Source organism: Myxine glutinosa, chromosome 2 (assembly GCF_964187855.1).
Source record: "Myxine glutinosa chromosome 2, kmMyxGlut1.1, whole genome shotgun sequence".
NCBI classification, from domain to species: domain Eukaryota; kingdom Metazoa; phylum Chordata; class Myxini; order Myxiniformes; family Myxinidae; genus Myxine; species Myxine glutinosa.
The window spans coordinates 177,801,102-177,821,484 of record NC_136262.1 but is presented as its reverse complement, the minus strand read 5'-3'; the positions used below and the strand labels follow the sequence as shown (position 1 = coordinate 177,821,484).

Genomic DNA, 20,383 nt, shown 5'->3' with positions numbered 1-20,383 from the left:
ATGACCATGAACCGAGCTTCCCATCTCCTTCGCTGTCCGTCGACATTCCTGAAGATTCTCCTCCAGGTACCAGCGTCGTGGAGCTGCAGGCCACTGACCGTGACTCGGCCCTGAACGCGAACTTGAGTTACACTCTGGGCTTGGGTGCAGCTGGACACTTCACTATAGATGTGGTGACTGGGGTGCTCACCACCGCTCTGCCATTGGATAGAGAGACCAATTCTGAGTTCTCGTTCCTGGTCTTTGTCTCTGATCGAGCTCCGATACGTCCACGTTCAGCCAGCACGAGTGTGAGAGTGAGGGTGACCGATGTCAATGACAATGACCCGGTCTTCAACCGTCAGTTGCTGGTCCTCACAGCTGGTCCGGACCTTATGCCCTACAGCCCAATCGGTCAGTTGCAAGCACAAGACCCCGACTTTGGTCCAGGTGGCTCCGTGGTCTACAGGTTGGGCCGGCCGGATCCTCTGCTGGTCGTTAATGCTGCCACAGGTAAAATAATGACAATTTTGATAATAATAATAATAATAATAATAATAATTTTGATAATGAAAACACCATTAATATCCAAATAAAGATCAATAATTGTGTCTCGAGGTTTCATGTTACGGTCAATATGTCGTTATGGCTGAGTCCGAGCACATTTGTGTGATCAAGGCCTAGACCGAGTCTTCGACTCGGGTCCTTAAGTCCTGACATATCATATAACTAGAGTTCATAGAACACCTTACCCTGCGCAGTCTTGAGAAAAAAGAACATGGGCGGGGTCTGTGTGCAACAAATTTGATTGGTTGAGATGACGTAAAATTATGTCCCAGTACTGGCTAAACGAAAGGTTTTTGAAAGTGCCAAAAAGGTACTTTGTGTTCTGCATTGTTCAAGTATATAATTTAATTTAAATAAAACAAAAATTGGAAAGGTCGTATAAATAAATTAATTCCGGAAGTTTACCGCCGCTGGCGGAGTGTCTATTACACCACCCTATCTAACGCGTTACATTAATTCTTCGTTCCTGTTGTTTGTGTCTTTTATGATGTCCTTAAATACAGTAAGTTTCCCGTTTGGAATGATTCTCAATTTCATTTGACTGCTAGGCAGGTAGACGGAGTAAAAAATGACCTTATATCTCTGGGGTATGTGTGCTCGGGACAATATTCCGTAGAATTTTCCAAAATCCGAGTCAAAGTACTGCTAAACGGCCGGGTTGTTTCCGATCCATGTTCGAAATATAACTTTCAATTGTTATTAAGTTTTTCCTCGATCATAAACAGACGTTTGTAGACGGACAGACAGACATAGTGAACCAATTGCTTAACCGCACTTTACGCTTCACACGCGCAGGGTAATACACTTGTACATTTACCCCGTTGGCCTAACGCAGGTTTCGCAATGTGTCATGTCTTCCTCCTTACCTCTTCGCAGGCGAGCTGAGTCTCCGTGAGGTTCCGCTTTCTCCGTCGGATCCACGCTGGCCCTCTCGTCCACGATGGCTACCGCTGGTGGCCGCAGACCATGGAGAGCCACCTCGCAGTCGGACCGCCATGGTTCTCCTGAACTATGGATATCGCGACGACGGAGTAAACCAAGAGCAGATCTGGAAAGATCAAGTCATTTATTTTGAGAAGGAGCATTATAAAGTCACTATCCAGGAAAACACGTCCCCAGGTGAGGACAAAAGGCTGCATTGTTTCCTTTCTTACATTTGAAGGAACACGTTCTCGCAGCTACGATGAATGAATTAAACGGGGACACTTAGCAGATTGTGTTTTGAATGTTTCATTCCAGGGTTCAACAGGAAGCTCTTTTTCACCGTCGGCACAAACATCTGTGCTTTGTGCAATTTCTGTAGTATTACTACAATACTTTATATTTTGTACAATAGTACAACACGATAAAATACAGCTGATTATTTATCACTTTGATGGGAGCGAGGGTGGAGGGGTAGCTGTGTGGCTATTGAACTTTACTTGGTTCAGAACAGCACTTGGTAGCACTCAGTGTGGGCTGTACCCCCACACGATGCGGCCTACACTACGTACCACTCGGTGTGGGCTGTACCCCACACGATGCGGCCTACACTACGTACCACTCGGTGTGGGCTGTACCCCCACACGATGCGGCCTACACTACGTACCACTCGGTGTGGGCTGTACTGTACCCCACACGATGCGGCCTACACTACGTACCACTCGGTGTGGGCTGTACCCCACACGATGCGGCCTACACTACATACCACTCGGTGTGGGCTGTACCCCACACGATGCGGCCTACACTACGTACCACTCGGTGTAGGCTGTACCCCACACGATGCGGCCTACACTACGTACCACTCGGTGTAGGCTGTACCCCACACGATGCGGCCTACACTACGTACCACTCGGTGTGGGCTGTACCCCACATGATGCGGCCTACACTACGTACCACTCGGTGTGGGCTGTACCCCACACGATGCGGCCTACACTACGTACCACTCGGTGTGGGCTGTACCCCACACGATGCGGCCTACACTACGTACCACTCGGTGTGGGCTGTACCCCACACGATGCGGCCTACACTACGTACCACTCGGTGTGGGCTGTACCCCACACGATGCGGCCTACACTACGTACCACTCGGTGTAGGCTGTACCCCACACGATGCGGCCTACACTACGTACCACTCGGTGTAGGCTGTACCCCACACGATGCGGCCTACACTACGTACCACTCGGTGTGGGCTGTACCTCACACGATGCGGCCTACACTACGTACCACTCGGTGTAGGCTGTACCCCACACGATGCGGCCTACACTACGTACCACTCGGTGTAGGCTGTACCCCACACGATGCGGCCTACACTAAGTACCACTCGGTGTGGGCTGTACCCCACACGATGCGGCCTACACTACGTACCACTCGGTGTGGGCTGTACCCCACACGATGCGGCCTACACTACGTACCACTCGGTGTGGGCTGTACCCCACACGATGCGGCCTACACTACGTACCACTCGGTGTAGGCTGTACCCCACACGATGCGGCCTACACTACGTACCACTCGGTGTAGGCTGTACCCCACACGATGCGGCCTACACTACGTACCACTCGGTGTGGGCTGTACCCCACACGATGCGGCCTACACTACGTACCACTCGGTGTGGGCTGTACCCCACACGATGCGGCCTACACTACGTACCACTCGGTGTGGGCTGTACCCCACACGATGCGGCCTACACTACGTACCACTCGGTGTGGGCTGTACCCCACACGATGCGGCCTACACTACGTACCACTCGGTGTGGGCTGTACCCCACACGATGCGGCCTACACTACGTACCACTCGGTGTGGGCTGTACCCCACACGATGCGGCCTACACTACGTACCACTCGGTGTGGGCTGTACCCCACACGATGCGGCCTACACTACGTACCAATCTGTGATTGTTGTGTGATGTGATGAATGTGAAAATTGAATTAGTGATCGGTGCTTCATTTCATTGTTATCAAGATTAGTATAATTCCCCTCAAACTGGAAAATGTACCAAACTAGTACGTGATTGGTTAATTCATTGGTCGTTTCCACAGACTACCTCATCCTTTTCAGGACAGCATTCAGACAGACTTCCGGTGAAGGGGCGAATTTGATCTCAATTTATATTTTAATCTACGGTATTGGCGCAAACCCCTACCCTGTTTGAACACCAGCATGGGATGTTTTTCCCTGGAGTGTACACGGGAAACATCGCAACAATATTTGTTCTTCAAGAAACAAAGATAATTTGATGTAAAATGGGAAGCGGAATACAGTATTTCTGAGTTATCAAATTATAAACTGAACGATTTGCTTCAAAGATCAGACCTCAAACCACAACTACAACTACATGGTATTCATAGAATACTTACCCTGCGCAGTGAACTTATTGCGAGCCAACTCTTCTGTTTTTGAACATTTTTTTTTCTTTCATCCAATATGGCTGCCAGACCACATGAGCGATGACATCATAAATTTATATTCTCTAATATAATTGTTGCATAGATCACGCTCAATACATTTCAAACCGATCAGACTAAGCGTTGTCACGGTCGAATTACGACGTCATAATTATGGCACCAATGACGTCATCGTTAACAACACCTATTTCCCATATGGAGTTCTTTACAATGAGCCACGTTTCAGTTTTTTCCATGCAGCGGTTTTGGAGATGTAGAGGTGCAACATTTTTCGGTTTTGCCAACATGGCTCCTGTACCACATGACTTATGACGTCATGATTATCATTAAAATATTCGAAAGGAGGAAGCGCTCCTTTGGTGAAAATTCCGTGTCCATCAGACCAACAGTTGCTGAAATTTTTTAAAATAATGATCGGATGGATGTGTTGAATTTGTCGAATTATGACGTCATAACGAAGGCACCGATGACATCATCATTAACATATCTTATTCCCCATGGGGAGTAGTTGACAATGAGCCAGGTCTCAATTTTTTCCATGGAGTGCTTTCAGAGATATAGAGGTGCGAAGTTTTTCCAAGATGGCGCCTGTACCACGTGACCTATGACGTCATAACGATCATTAAAATATTCTACCGGAGGAGGCCCTCCTATGGTGAAAATTTCATGTCAATCGGACCAACGTTTGCCGAGAAAATGGATTTTTTAAATGCAGACACGTACGGCACGTACACGAATGCTTACCCCCGCTTTTCGCTTCGCGAGCGCAGGGCAACAACAACACAGACACAGGTTCCCTGCCACATATAGCAAAGCAAATGACTCCAACAAGCTACCTGTGAGTGAGCATTTCTAGTTCCCGGTGTAAATCGAATAAGGTATGCACTTGTGTGCACACACTCCTGGGATTTGAAGACCACACGGTGGTACTCGTGATGCGCAGCCATGAAAATTCGTTTTAGAATGGAGGCCACAATAAGCATCCTCACTGGTGAATCTGTGTAAATTCTGCTTCCCTTTCAGGCACCGTGGTGTTGGCAGTAAAGGCTGTGGGATCTGCTCGGGCAATGGAAAGGCGCGTCGTGTACGGCTTGACAAGCGTGTCCGACACCTTCACCATCGACACTCGCACAGGTCAGTGCGACGTGAGGAGAGGTGATGCTCAAGTAAAGTGAGGTAAATGCCGTGTGAAGATTTGGTATGCCCGAGTGCACGTCACGGAGCGCACCTTGGTATATGTCTGTGCTTGACCAGGTCAAATAGAGGTCCGAAGCAGCCTCGAGCTGGACTATGAGAAAAGGCGCCATTTTGACCTCCTAGTCAGTGCAGAAACAAAGGGAAGTAAACACGGCGAGAAAGTTGAAGCTTTCTCGCTACTCACGGTGTACGTCACGGAAGTGAACGACTCACCGCCATCATTCATACTTCCGGTTTTCACTGCCAGCATCAGCGAGGACCTTCTTCCTGGGACTCACGTGACCCAGGTATCGATGCGGTTTAACGTTTTGGATTTCCTTGTCATAAGAAGTTTGTCGTTTATTGCAGTCTCATCCCACATGTCTCTTAAAGAAACGTTTCCATTTTTCCAGAGTCGAGTGCTCAGCCAAGCCCAAGCACTCTATTTTTGATTAGAGCACGTGGCCCTGACTTTTTAGGTACATATACTGTACATATACTGTATATACTGTACATACTGCATGTGCATATACTGTACACAATGTACATATACGGTATGTGTATATATACTATATACTGTACATATATTGTATATACTGTACATGCCGTATGTGTATATACTGTACATATGCTGTATGTGTACATATACTGTATATACTGTACATACCGTATGTGTATCTACTGTGAAGACTGTACATAGACTATGTGCACATATACTATATATACCGTATGTACTGTACGCACCGCATGCGAATATACTGTACATACTGTACGTATGCTGTATGTGTGCATGCACTGTATATACTGTGCATATACGGTATATACTGCACATACTGCACACGCATGTACTGTGCATACAGTACGTATACTGTATATGTACATACACTGTACACACTGTACATGTACACATACTGTGTACATGCACTGTATATACTGCATACGTATATACTGTACATATACTGTACAGTATATGTACAGTGTGTATACGGTATATGTACAGTATATGTACAGTATATGTACAGTATATGTACAAATCATCCTTTTTTGGGTGGTCCAAAAAACATCGATCTCTCCGATTTTGATGCTCTACTGGATTATTGTTAGAAATGGTCTAAAACATTCACCCACCAAATATTTTCGCTCAATTCCATCTAGAAACTCATACACACTTCAATTGAAATATGGCGTTTTTCACCAAATTTGGCTAAACGAGAACAATCCAATAGCAACCTAGGTGGAAAAAGTACATGCGCTATTGTACTAAGCCATTTTGTGGTTCATGGCTTTTTGCTTGCGCTTGCGCCTGTCAGTGTGAAATCATCATGGTCGAAACATGTTTGACAATGCTTGAAACATGTTTATACATGTCTGACTCATGTTTGACCATGTTTGACTCATGTCTGACCAGTTCACTGGTAATTCCCTGTTTGTCGTTGAAGGCGGCAAAAAGGGTTGGCGTCAGGAAGGGCATCCGGCCGTAAAACATTGCTTCAAAAAGGGGACCAAAAACAACAACTACCACGGTCCCCGAAAAGGCCAACCCCCGCTTTGCGGGGAAAAATGGCCTCTAAACGGTGTTTTTTGTTGTTTTTTTTGACTCATGTTTCGACCATGAGGACTCACACAGGGGTATGTACCATCAATGACATTATTTAGGAAAAAAATATTTCTAAAGTCTTTGTAAGTCATTAAAATTGACCAAAATGACAAATTTATATGTTGAGTGTGTCTGAGTTTATAGATGACTCAGATGCAAAATATTTTTTGGGTGAATGATTTAGACCATTTCTAACAATAATCCAATAGAGCATCAAAATCCAGATAAGTGCATTTTTGGACCACCCTACTGTATATACTGCGCCTGTACATATACCGTGTGCTGTTCCCAAACACGTCCTTGATTTGAATGTCCGTCGTGGAGTGGTACAGTTTACGTACCCGGCAAAGTGGAAGGATGTGTAAAAATAACATCAGGCCGGAAGTAAAACACTGAGTTGCTTGGAAGTAAAGGAGCACGACTTGCATTATCTCGTCTTGTGGCGAATTCACTTTGTTTTAACTTTCTTTTGCAGCTTTATACTTGCAATTGGAATATATATGGTGCAGTAAACCTCGCTACCATTGGCATCTTATCAAGAATAGTCATTCTTACCTTAAGGAATCTATTACAGGCCACGATAGGTATCAAGTACTGGGCCGGTTGGTCCATTCCTGGCCGGACCAATTTTTACTCACCATGAAAAATCTTGGAGAGATGTTCTTCGTGTCTTGGCATCTTGCTGCTTGTCACGCGATGGTGTTATTCAAGTTAGCTGCTGTTGCTACTTCTTTTCTATGCAGGACATGGCTGCGAGTAGCAGGGTGCGGCTGTGCCGCTGATGCAACGCCACCTGTCGGGCGTAGGTTAGGGCCCATGTAGGTTCGGGAGGAATTTATCATTTGTTCAGGCTGCAAGCGATATCTCACCTACTCTTCATGAAGGACATCATGGGATCTTTAACATCCACCAACTAATGCTGACATACGGGACACATAGTTTAATGTCTATGTCTATGCGATGGCAAGCACACACCACACACCACACATTGATGAATCGTCCGGCCTGCAAAACACCGTGACAATTAGGAGCTGAGCCGATATTCGAACCCAGGCTAGATGGCTCAGAGGTGAGTGTACATACCTTTCGGGCTGAGGCCATCCTCTCTCGTTAGGTGCTTATTGTCAACTGCACGATCTTCCAGAGAAGCCAAACCAAACAAAGTTGCAAATCTGAGTGGTTTCAGATATGGCCTTGGATTCATTATGGTAAGCAAAAGGATATCATCCTCCGTTACATTCATATGCATTTGCTGATGAGTCCACTCTCTGTCGCTCCATTCCTCTTCCCTCAGATCGGCAGTCTGCAGCCTCCTCACTCTCTGCAGACTTGGACAAAATCGCAGACTGGTCAAACAAGTGGAACATGTCTTTCAATCCTGACAAATCTCACACTCTCACTATGTCTCTCCGAAAAGACCGACGGGACAACCCTCCCATCTACTTTCTGAACAATCCTCTCCAGGATGTTCTGTCACTCAAGCTTTTGGGTCTCACTATCTGCCATGATCTTCCGTGTGAAAACCACATTTCCAAGCTGGCCTCCAAAGCCAGTCGTTGACTGGGCATCCTTCCATGCGAAGTCCTTCATTGGCACCCCTGAGCTCCTCACCACATACAAGGCTTTCAACCGCAGCTTGATGGAGTACTTATCTCCCTTCTGGGCTGGTGCTCCTGCCTCAGACCTTGCTCGTCTTCACGCTGTTGAAACCAAAGCATTCAAAATCATTGGAATCTCCCGCGATGACGCTATCTCCGAGGGCCTTTCACTTACTCACCGCAGGCAGGTTGGTGGTCTTTCCGTCTTCTACTGACTCCTCTCCGGCCTTGCTCCCACAGCTTTATCTGTGCTCTGTCCCCCAAATATTCCTACAGGTCGCACAAGATCTGCCAGCAACCCTCTTATGGTTAAACTGCCAAAATCAAGACTCTCTGCTCACCTTCACTCTTTCATTCCTCTTTTCTCCCGCCTCTGGAACAAACTCCCTCACTCTATTCAATCCCACTCCTCCCTCCACATCTTTAAAACAGCTGTTCACCACCATCTCTTATCTTCCCCCATCCAAAACCTTGATCTTTTCTCCCCCCGTTAATTCACCCCAGATCCACTTTTTTGAAATTACTTCTTTCCTCGAAGTCCTAGCAATGTCCATGTGTTTTATACCTCCGACCACCCCCCCCCCCCCTTCCCGTGCTTCCTCCCCCTAAGCCCTCTCCCTCCCACAGATCTCCAGATGTCCCTGTTCTCTGCTGTTGTACTTGTGTGCTTCGCTCTCTCTCCCCATCTTGTCTCCCGCTCCCTTTATCTCATGTTTTATGTGTCCGTTTGTCTTTTTGGGATTAATGTTAGCTCTTACACGAGCCTCGATCTTGTATACAAAAAAATACATATATATATATATATTCTGCTCTGAGGACCAAGAAGATGACTATCAAGATAAGAGACTTTGCGTTCTTGTCCAAAGGCTTTTTTAACTGGAAGGACGAACCCTGACATTCAAGTAGCATGAGTCCTCTGCTGGCCACGGAAGGCTCTCCTCAGTGAAAGACACATGAAAGCCCTGCTTGGAGTTTGCAAAAAAGCACCGAAAGGACTCTCAGACTGTGAGAAACAAGATTCTGTGGTCTGATGAAACCAAGACAGAGACAGCTCAGCCAGAGTGACCATCGGGTTCTTGGTCACCTCTCTTACCAAGGCCCTTCTCCCCCGATTGCTCAGTTTGGCCGGGCGGCCAGCTCTAGGAAGAGTCCTGGTTGTTCCAAACTTCTTCCATTTAAGAATTATGGAGGTCATTGTGCTCTTGGGAATCTTCAATGCAGCAGAAAATTTTTGTCGGCTTCCCCAGATCTGTGCCTCGACACAATCCTGTCTCTGAGCTCTGCAGGCAGTTCCTTCGACCTCATGGCTTGGTTTTTGCTCTGATATGCATTGTCAGCTGTGAGACCTTATATAGACAGGTGTGTGCCTTTCCAAATCATGTCCAATCAATTGAATTTACCACATGTGGACTCCATTCAAGGTGTAGAAACATCTCAAAGATGATCAAGAGAAATGGGAGGCACCTGAGCTAAATTTCAAGTGTCATAGCAAAGGGTATGAATACTTATGTCAATGTGATATATCAGTTTTTTATTTTTAATAAATTTGCAAAACTTTCTAAAATCCTGTTTTCTCTTTGTCATTATGGGGTATTGAGTGTAGATTGATGAGGGAAAAAATGAATTTAAACGATTTCAGCATAAGGCTGCAACATAACAAAATGTGTAAAAAGTGAAGGGGTCTGAATACTTTCTGAATGCACTGTAGTACAGTCATCCTCACCTTTACAGTCATCTAATGTTGTCATCCTCACCTTTGGAGGAATCTAGTATAGTCATTCTCATTGCTATAGGCATCTAGTATAGTCATCCTCATTGCTATAGGCATCTAGTATAGTCATCCTCACCTTTACAGTCATCTAATGTTGTCATCCTCACCTTTGGAGGAATCTAGTATAGTCATTCTCATTGCTATAGGCATCTAGTATAGTCATTCTCATTGCTATAGGCATCTAGTATAGTCATCCTCATTGCTATAGGCATCTAGTATAGTCATCCTCATTGCTATAGGCATCTAGTATAGTCATCCTCATTGCTATAGGCATCTAGTATAGTCATCCTCATTGCTATAGGCATCTAGTATAGTCATCCTCATTGCTATAGGCATCTAGTATAGTCATCCTCATTGCTATAGGCATCTAGTATAGTCATCCTCATTGCTATAGGCATCTAGTATAGTCATCCTCATTGCTATAGGCATCTAGTATAGTCATCCTCATTGCTATAGGCATCTAGTATAGTCATCCTCATTGCTATAGGCATCTAGTATAGTCATCCTCATTGCTATAGGCATCTAGTATAGTCATCCTCATTGCTATAGGCATCTAGTATAGTCATCCTCATTGCTATAGGCATCTAGTATAGTCATCCTCATTGCTATAGGCATCTAGTATAGTCATCCTCATTGCTATAGGCATCTAGTATAGTCATCCTCATTGCTATAGGCATCTAGTATAGTCATCCTCATTGCTATAGGCATCTAGTATAGTCATCCTCATTGCTATAGGCATCTAGTATAGTCATCCTCATTGCTATAGGCATCTAGTATAGTCATTCTCATTGCTATAGGCATCTAGTATAGTCATCCTCATTGCTATAGGCATCTAGTATAGTCATCCTCATTGCTATAGGCATCTAGTATAGTCATCCTCATTGCTATAGGCATCTAGTATAGTCATCCTCATTGCTATAGGCATCTAGTATAGTCATCCTCATTGCTATAGGCATCTAGTATAGTCATCCTCATTGCTATAGGCATCTAGTATAGTCATCTTCATTGCTATAGGCATCAAGTATAGTCATCCTCATTGCTGCAGGCATCTAGTATAGTCATCCTCATTGCTATAGGCATCTAGTATAGTCATTCTCATTGCTATAGGCATCTAGTATCGTCATCTTCATTGCTATAGGCATCAAGTATAGTCATCCTCATTGCTGCAGGCATCTAGTATAGTCATCCTCATTGCTATAGGCATCTAGTATAGTCATCCTCATTGCTATAGGCATCTAGTATAGTCATCCTCATTGCTATAGGCATCAAGTATAGTCATCCTCATTGCTATAGGCATCTAGTATAGTCATCCTCACCTTTACAGTCATCTAATGTTGTCATCCTCACCTTTGGAGGAATCTAGTATAGTCATTCTCATTGCTATAGGCATCTAGTATAGTCATTCTCATTGCTATAGGCATCTAGTATAGTCATCCTCATTGCTATAGGCATCTAGTATAGTCATCCTCATTGCTATAGGCATCTAGTATAGTCATCCTCATTGCTATAGGCATCTAGTATAGTCATCCTCATTGCTATAGGCATCTAGTATAGTCATTCTCATTGCTGCAGGCATCTATTATAGTCATCCTCATTGCTATAGGCATCTAGTATAGTCATTCTCATTGCTATAGGCATCTAGTATAGTCATCCTCATTGCTATAGGCATCTAGTATAGTCATCCTCATTGCTATAGGCAGTAGTATAGTCATCCTCATTGCTATAGGCATCTAGTATAGTCATCCTCATTGCTATAGGCATCTAGTATAGTCATCTTCATTGCTATAGGCATCAAGTATAGTCATCCTCATTGCTGCAGGCATCTAGTATAGTCATCCTCATTGCTATAGGCATCTAGTATAGTCATTCTCATTGCTATAGGCATCTAGTATCGTCATTCTCATTGCTGCAGGCATCTATTATAGTCATCCTCATTGCTATAGGCATCTAGTATAGTCATTCTCATTGCTATAGGCATCTAGTATAGTCATCCTCATTGCTATAGGCATCTAGTATAGTCATCCTCATTGCTATAGGCAGTAGTATAGTCATCCTCATTGCTATAGGCATCAAGTATAGTCATCCTCATTGCTATAGGCATCTAGTATAGTCATCCTCACCTTTACAGTCATCTAATGTTGTCATCCTCACCTTTGGAGGAATCTAGTATAGTCATTCTCATTGCTATAGGCATCTAGTATAGTCATTCTCATTGCTATAGGCATCTAGTATAGTCATCCTCATTGCTATAGGCATCTAGTATAGTCATCCTCATTGCTATAGGCATCTAGTATAGTCATCCTCATTGCTATAGGCATCTAGTATAGTCATCCTCATTGCTATAGGCATCTAGTATAGTCATTCTCATTGCTGCAGGCATCTATTATAGTCATCCTCATTGCTATAGGCATCTAGTATAGTCATTCTCATTGCTATAGGCATCTAGTATAGTCATCCTCATTGCTATAGGCATCTAGTATAGTCATCCTCATTGCTATAGGCAGTAGTATAGTCATCCTCATTGCTATAGGCATCAAGTATAGTCATCCTCATTGCTATAGGCATCTAGTATAGTCATCCTCGTTGCTATAGGCAGCTAGTATAGTCATTCGCGTCTCGTCTAGTATAGTCTAGTATAGTCATAGTATAGTCTAGTATAGCCTTGATCTCGCGAGATCTTGGAGATCTCGGCAGGGGTTTTCGACGGTCCACAAGGTCTCCACGTTTTCAAAGTCAAGTCTGTTCACAATTGTATTTTGTCGAAACTGTATTTATCGTTCGGTGTGTGAACTTGTAGTGTGCACCTTGGAAGTTTCTCGGTGTTTATCTTTCATAAATTAATCGTTTGTTTGCCGCGTCGCGAGCAAGGCCTTGCAGCCTCAGGCTTCCCCCGTCAAAGGTTGTTCCTTCCTTCGCTGTTTTGCTAGGTTTTTTGATTTCCCCTTCTCCACCAAGCTTCACCAAACATCTACTATTTGTCTAACGTTGTAACCCCCCCCCCCCCCCCCAAAACAAACAAAAAAAACAAACAAAAAAAACTTTATTTCCCTTTCTCCTCGTGTGCTTTTGCCTCTGCCCACATGCGCTGTCTCGCCCCGCCCCCATTTTCCGCTTGCCTTCCACCTTTTGCCCTGTTCAAGTGACTCGTGGTCGTCGCTCTAGGCTTCCTCCCCCCATTGGTATTTTTGTGAATATAAGATTGTTCTTCACAGTTCTGTTTAAATATGTTTCAACTATCCCCTTCAGTGTATTATTCAGTGGTTTATTACAACACGCTGTTTTTCTTCTTATTTAAAAGGCTCCTTTCAATTTCCTCTTCAACTCATTCCATTTCAAAAAAATATTCAATATCTTATGATTCCAAATCACTCCATGCTCTAAATTCTCATTCATTCCATCCCTCCTCCATCATTCTTAAACGAATCGCTAACTTGAAAATCACAACAAACCCAATTTGTTATATATGTTCATCTTTCATTAAATCATCCACTTTCTAAACTCCCCCCTTGCCCCTCCCCTTCAAATCTCCCCCCCAACCATCCCTCCCAAATTCTCCCTCCTCCCACCTCCTTCTCAAAGCTGCCTCCTCCCCACTTCGTCTCCCTTCTATGTCATACCGCCACCTCCCCCAACCTTCTACTTTCCTCTGCCCCCCCCCCCCCCCTCAAACAAACTCTCACTGTGCCTCATTCCATCACCATCAAACTTTTCGTCCTCCTCATCCTTCCCTTTCTTGTAACTCTTCTGTAATCTCTGACACACTATCAACTGCTCTTCCTACATCCCCCTCTCACCCTTCATCTGACCCTACCCCTCCCCTCCCCTGTCCTGCACCCGATGCTCCCCCTCTCTCCTCACTAACGGTATGGACCTCAAACATCCGGGGCCTTCGCTCAAACCTGATTGATCTCTCCATTCAGGTTGCTTCTGAAAATCCAGACTTGATCTGCTTAACAGAAACTTTCCTCCTTCAAGATGTCTCTTATTCCTTAATATCTATTCCTGGTTACTCCCTCCTCCGGTACGATAGACCTGAGCCTCATCCTGGTGGTGGGGTGGCTATCTTTATCAAAAACTCTCTTCCTCACTCTCCCTGCACTGCCCTCTCTCCACCCCACCCACAGGAGTACCTCTGGCTACGGCTTCCTCTCCGCTCCCACCTTTTGTTCATATGTGTTCTGTACCATCCTCCAAACAGTGATGACTCCATTTACATTTCTCTGTCGGACAACATGGACCAACTTCTATCAACTCATCCAAACTCTCTCTTCCTCATATGTGGCGACTTCAACTGTCATCATGCCAGCTGGCTGGGTGTGGGTTCATCTCTCACCAGCCATGCCACCTCAGCAAAGGACTTCTGTGACTCATTGGGACTGACACAATCTGTCAATTTCCTGACCCGGATCTCAGTCAATGGAGTATCTTCTCTTCTGGACTTGGTTATGACTAACTTCCCTGCAAATGTCTGCTGCTCTTCTTCTGCTCCAATCGGTTCTTCTGATCATGTGCTTGTTAAAGTGGACATCTCACTGGCCATTCTCAGAGAGCCTCCTCAGCGCCGACGAGTCTGACATTTCACTCAGGCCGACTGGCACAGTCTGCAAGCAGCCATCAATCAACTGGACTGGTCTCCCATCTCTAATGCCTCTGACATCAATTCTTCCTGGGAATTCTTCCAAAGCAAACTGCTCTCTCTCATGCACAGATTTATCCCATCTCGTCTTCAGTTGTCTTACCCTTCCTCCCGTCCATGGTACACTGAATCTTGTGGTGAGGCAGTTGCCCTGAAACAACTTGCCTTTGCGTCTTGGAAGGCAAATCCAACTGAAGGCAATCTCAGTTCCTTCCACCAAGCTCGAAACAAGTGTGTTTCTACCCTCAGGAGTGCCAGGAAGCACTATCTCTCCACACTCAAGATTGACCTCTCAAACCTGTCTCCTTCCTCCAAATCCTGGTGGCGTCTGGTCAAATCCGTTTCTGGTGTTTGTTCCCCCTCCATCCCCTCCCTTACCTCAAATGGCTACACAGTTGACACCGCACGTGACAAACCCGAATGCCTCAACTCTGTGTTTGCCTCAAAATCTTGTGTCCCAAACCCATCTCTCTCTGTTCCCACCTTTCCCAGTCGAACCCAACTGCTCCTGGACTCTGTGTCCTTCTCTCCTGACAAGGTGGAGAAGTTTTTATCAAACCTCGACTCTGATTCTGCAACTGGACCAGATGGCATCAGCCCTCGGGTCCTAAAATCCTGCTCTGCCTCTCTATCTCACCCTCTCTCTGTTCTTTTCACCCTCTCTTTTGCTCAAGGTAATCTGCCAGCATCTTGGAAATCAGCAAACATTACCGCTTTACACAAAAAAGGTGCAAAAACAGATCCTTGCAACTACAGACCAATCAGCCTGCTCCCAATTATCAGCAAAGTCATGGAATCCATCATTGCTTCGGATATCAAATCCTTCCTCTTCTCCAATGGCTTGATCTCTGATCATCAATTTGGATTCAGACCAGGTCATTCTACTCTGGACATGTTGCTTCTGCTGTCTCAACAATGGATGGAGGTCCTCAATGCCAAACAGGAAATCAGAGCTGTCTCACTTGACATATCACGTGCCTTCGATACGGTCTGGCACCCAGCTCTGCTCACCAAAATCACCTCCTATGGTATTCATGGAAATCTCCACTCATGGCTTGCGGACTTCCTCTCTGGTCGTAGGCAACGTGTGGCCCTGAATGGATTTCTCTCATCTCCCCTTCTTGTTCTGGCTGGAGTTCCCCAAGGTAGTGTTCTGGGCCCTGTGCTATTTCTGGTCTTCATCAATGATCTCTCCGACTCTCTGGAAAACCTCTCTATCTCTTTGCTGATGACTCCACTATCTGCCGCTCCATTCCTCATCCCTCAGATCGGCAGTCTGCAGCCTCCTCACTCTCTGCAGACCTGGACAAAATCACAGACTGGTCAAACAAGTGGAACATGTCTTTCAATCCTGACAAATCTCACACTCTTACAATGTCTCTCCGAAAGGACCGACTGGAAAACCCTCCCATCTACTTTCTCAACAATCCTCTCCAAGAAGTTCTGTCGCTCAAGCTTTTGGGTCTCACTATCTGCCATGATCTTTCTTGGGAAAACCACATTTCCAAGCTGGCCTCCAAAGCCAGTCACCGACTGGGCATCCTCCGTCGTGCGAAGTCCTTCCTTGGCACACCTGAGCTCCTCACCACATACAAGGCTTTCATCCGCAGCTCAATGGAATACTGTTCCCCCCTCTGGGCTGGTGCTCCTGCCTCACACCTTGCTCGGCTTCACGCTGTTGAGGCCAAAGCTTTCAGAATCATTGGAATCTCCTGCAATGAAGTCAACTCCGAGGGCCTTCCACTCACTCACCGCAGGCAGGTTGGTGGTCTTTCTGTCTTCTACCGACTCCTCTCCGGCCTTGCTCCCCCAGCTCTCTCTCTGCTCTGTCCCCCCAATATTCCTTCAGGTCGCACAAGATCTGCCTGCAACCCTCTTATGGTTAAACTGCCAAAGTCTAGGCTCTCTGCTCACCTTCACTCTTTCATTCACCTTTTCTCCCGCCTCTGGAACAAACTCCCCCACTCTCTTCAATCCCACTCCTACCTCCAGGTCTTTAAAACAGCTGTTCACCACCATCTCTTATCTTCCCCCATCGAAAACCTTGATCTTTTCTACCCCCGGTAATTCACCCCAGAGTCCTTGCAGTGTTCATATGTTTTATTCCTCTCCCACCTCCCCCCAAGTCCTCCCGATGTCCCTGCTCTCAAATGTTGTGTTTGTGTCCTTTCCCCTCTCTCCCCATCTTGTCTGCCGCTCCCCTTGTTTTGTGTGTTTTGTGTGTCGGTTTGACTTTTTGTGTGATTAATGTTAGCTCTTTCACGAGCCTCGATCTTGTATACAAAAAAATTCTCATTGCTATTGGCATCTAGTATAGTCATTCTCATTGCTATCGGCATCTAGTATAGTCATCCTCATTGCTATAGGAACCAATTTTAGTCATCCTCATTGCTGTAGGCATATAGTATAGTCATCCTCATTGCTATAGGCATCTAGTATAGTCATCCTCATTGCACTAGGCATCTAGTATAGTCATCCTCATTGCTATAGGCATCTAGTATAGTCATCCTCATTGCTATAGGCATCTAGTATAGTCATCCTCATTGCTATAGGCATCTAGTATAGTCATCCTCATTGCTATAGGCATCTAGTATAGTCATCCTCATTGCACTAGGCATCTAGTATAGTCATCCTCATTGCTATAGGCATCTAGTATAGTCATCCTCATTGCACTAGGCATCTAGTATAGTCATCCTCATTGCTATAGGCATCTAGTATAGTCATCCTCATTGCTATAGGCAGCTAGTATAGTCATCCTCATTGCTATAGGCATCTAGTATAGTCATCCTCATTGCTGTCATCCATTTGGTGCCGATGGGGGAAGAGAGAATAGCTAAGAGAGTTGATATTTTGAGGTAGAAAGGTGGAGGAAAAGAGTTCGACTGTGATTGAGTTTTGAAGATTGTGTGAAGAGGGACACAAGTAAAGTGAAGGTGGTTGGAGAGTGATGGTAGTTGGCTGAGGACAGAGGGGAGTCTTGGAGTCGTGGAGTATCGTTGTCGAGGCAGGGCAGGAGCAATTGGTACTGGTGGACCTCACCCCTTATAAAGGGAAGAGAAGGGAGAATAAGAAGAGTATTATTCATTCATATAAAAGTGTGATGCATGAGCATGACATTAACAGAAATATCATTTGACCTTCTTCAGTATTAACCCAATTTCCTTTTCTGTTACATCATCCTGAAAGGTTTCTGCCGTGGACCCAGACCGTGGAACAGGTGGTGATGTCGAGTATAAATTACTCGATGATCAGGGAATTCCCTTCAAGTTGGACTCGCAAAGTGGGATCCTCACTACCAATGGCCTCTTGGATCGTGAGATCCAGGCCTACTACAGGTGCATCTTCTTGTGCGGCCTGCATATTTTAAACGTAATTGGTGTTAGAAAGCAGACCTTGGCCAAAGGTTCCTTGCTAAATATCATGACTGACATATTTATGGTTGTGCATGTCATTCATACATGAGCAAACCCATAGTTCAAAGGAAACACTGATTTCCTCAATGTTTTTTCCTCCAAAAGACTGTTCAACTAGCGTAGTCATATTTTCCATAACCATTCACCATTGCGATGATCTCTAAGGAAAATGAAATGCTCATGGTAATGTTACATCGGACTTCTGTTTTCTGCCTTTTCCAGCCTCCAGGTTATAGCTCTTGATAAAGGATGGCCACAGCATACAAGTTCGGCCATAATTAATATCTCCATCAGTGATGTGAACGACAACCTGCCAATCCTGCAACCTGTTGATCCCCTTGTCGTGTTTGAGGGTAAGACTGTTTGTTCTGCGAGAAGTTATTTTTTTGAGCACACTTTTGAAGTGTACCTCATTCCACGATCCAAGAGCAGCCTGCACCTCATTCTGCTTCTCTTCCTTTTTTAAATTCCTTCAACCCTCAGATCTTTCTCCTGGGTCAATCGTAACCAGACTGTCTGCTAGTGATGTTGATTTATGGCCTCCACTGATGTTCTCTCTTGATGGAGAGGAGGGTGAGAACAGTAGCCCCATTTTTATGGTTGAGCCGTGGGATGGAACTCTGGTACTGTTGGCACCATTGGTGAATAGAAGCTCAACACTGGAGCTAACATTGCGTGTTAGCGATGAAGACCATGAGGTCACGACACAGCTGATCATCACTATCCGCAAGAAAAAACACTATTCACCTCGGTTCTCTCAATCTGTGTACAAGGTGAGAGCAATACATTGGACTGGAGGTGTGTGTGTGTGTGTGTGTGTGTGTGTGTGTGTGTGTGTGTGTGTGTGTGTGTGTGTGTGTGTGTTTTTTTTTTTGGTTTTTTTTCTGTGATAATACATTAAATCCTCCAGCGAGTAAAGTTTTGTTATTCATGTTGCATTGATGGGTTGACTGAATGCCTGGAGGTAACCGAGGTTGTGAATCCACTGATGTCGGTAATCTACTGATGTGGATCAACTGATGTAGGTAATCTACTGATGTGGATCTTCGGATGTAGGCAATCTACTTAGGTGGATCTACTGATGTAGGCAATCTACTGATGTGGATCTTCTGATGTAGGTAATCTACTGATGTGGATCTACTGATGTGGATCTATGACCGAAATTGTGGATCTACCGATGTAGGTAATCTACTGATGTGGATCTACTGATGTAGGTAATCTACTGATGTGGATCTACTGATGTAGGTAATCTACTGATGTGGATCTACTGATGTAGGTAATCTACTGATGTGGATCTACTGATGTAGGTAATCTACTGATGTGGATCTACTGTTGTAGGTAATCTATTGATGTGGATCTGTTGGAACCCATCTGTGGATCGGTCCCATCGGCCGATGGGTCTGACCCATCGGCCGATGGGACCGATCCACAGATGGGTTCCAACAGATCTACTGATGCAGGTAAACTACTGATGTGGATCTACTGATGCAGGTAATCTACTGATGTGGATCTATGACCGAGGTTGTGGATCCGCCGTTTGGAGAGGTCCTTGGCTGAAAGGATCGAAACCTCGAGGACGAACGGTGCCCAGCTCATGATCCATGCAGTCGGGAACCTAGTTAATTGCTTACAGGTTAAAGTTCCTACTTTAAGTAAGGGAATGATGGTTTGAGATTTACAATTTAAATAAAGTTGAATGTGGGATGTTGTGAAATTAACATAATTTCCAGCAGTCAATTAAATTATATTAAAGTTTAGGAACAACCGATACTGTACAATTAATTAAGTGTGTGTGTGTGTGTCTGTGTGCGCACTTGCCTTCAATGGCAGTCTTGCTCTATATCTGATCAATTGTTGATTTTCATTTCCATTTCCAAATTGTTTAACTCTCCTCTGTCTGTGTTTTAAAGGCAAGTGTTTCTGAGTCCTCACTTCCTGGTACAATGGTTCTGATGGTGACAGCAGCAGACAAGGACCTAAGAGAAAATGGAAAACTTTCTTATCGTCTGTTACACCAGTCCAGTAGTGGCTTTTCTGTGGATGCGAGCACTGGTATGATGCATACATTTGTACAAAAATTGGCATGTTGATATTATTGGATATCATATGCAATTGCTTCTCGATTTTATGTTTCCATGTGGATTGCAGGACTGCTCATTTGGTAACATGCTCACCATTCACCTGTCTAGTCTGACTTTGATATCCGTCGGAATCAAACTTAACAAAAGACTATTGTTTAGATGCAGTGTCGGCAGGGGTGCTGC

At 45.0% G+C, this 20,383-nt stretch overlaps 1 protein-coding gene across 1 annotated transcript in view; it reads left to right on the top strand.

Moving 5' to 3' along the window:
• Positions 1-344: 344 nt before the first annotated feature.
• LOC137421054 (protocadherin-16) overlaps positions 345-20,383 on the top strand; it is a 39,522-nt gene continuing 19,483 nt past the window's right edge. The window contains exons 1-8 of the mRNA XM_068106726.2: positions 345-492; positions 1,423-1,665; positions 4,952-5,062; positions 5,183-5,412; positions 17,893-18,041; positions 18,342-18,472; positions 18,603-18,892; positions 20,030-20,171. Coding sequence (XP_067962827.2) covers positions 375-492; positions 1,423-1,665; positions 4,952-5,062; positions 5,183-5,412; positions 17,893-18,041; positions 18,342-18,472; positions 18,603-18,892; positions 20,030-20,171 — 1,414 coding nt within the window. The 5' untranslated portion in view covers positions 345-374. The remainder of the gene's footprint in view (positions 493-1,422; positions 1,666-4,951; positions 5,063-5,182; positions 5,413-17,892; positions 18,042-18,341; positions 18,473-18,602; positions 18,893-20,029; positions 20,172-20,383) is intronic.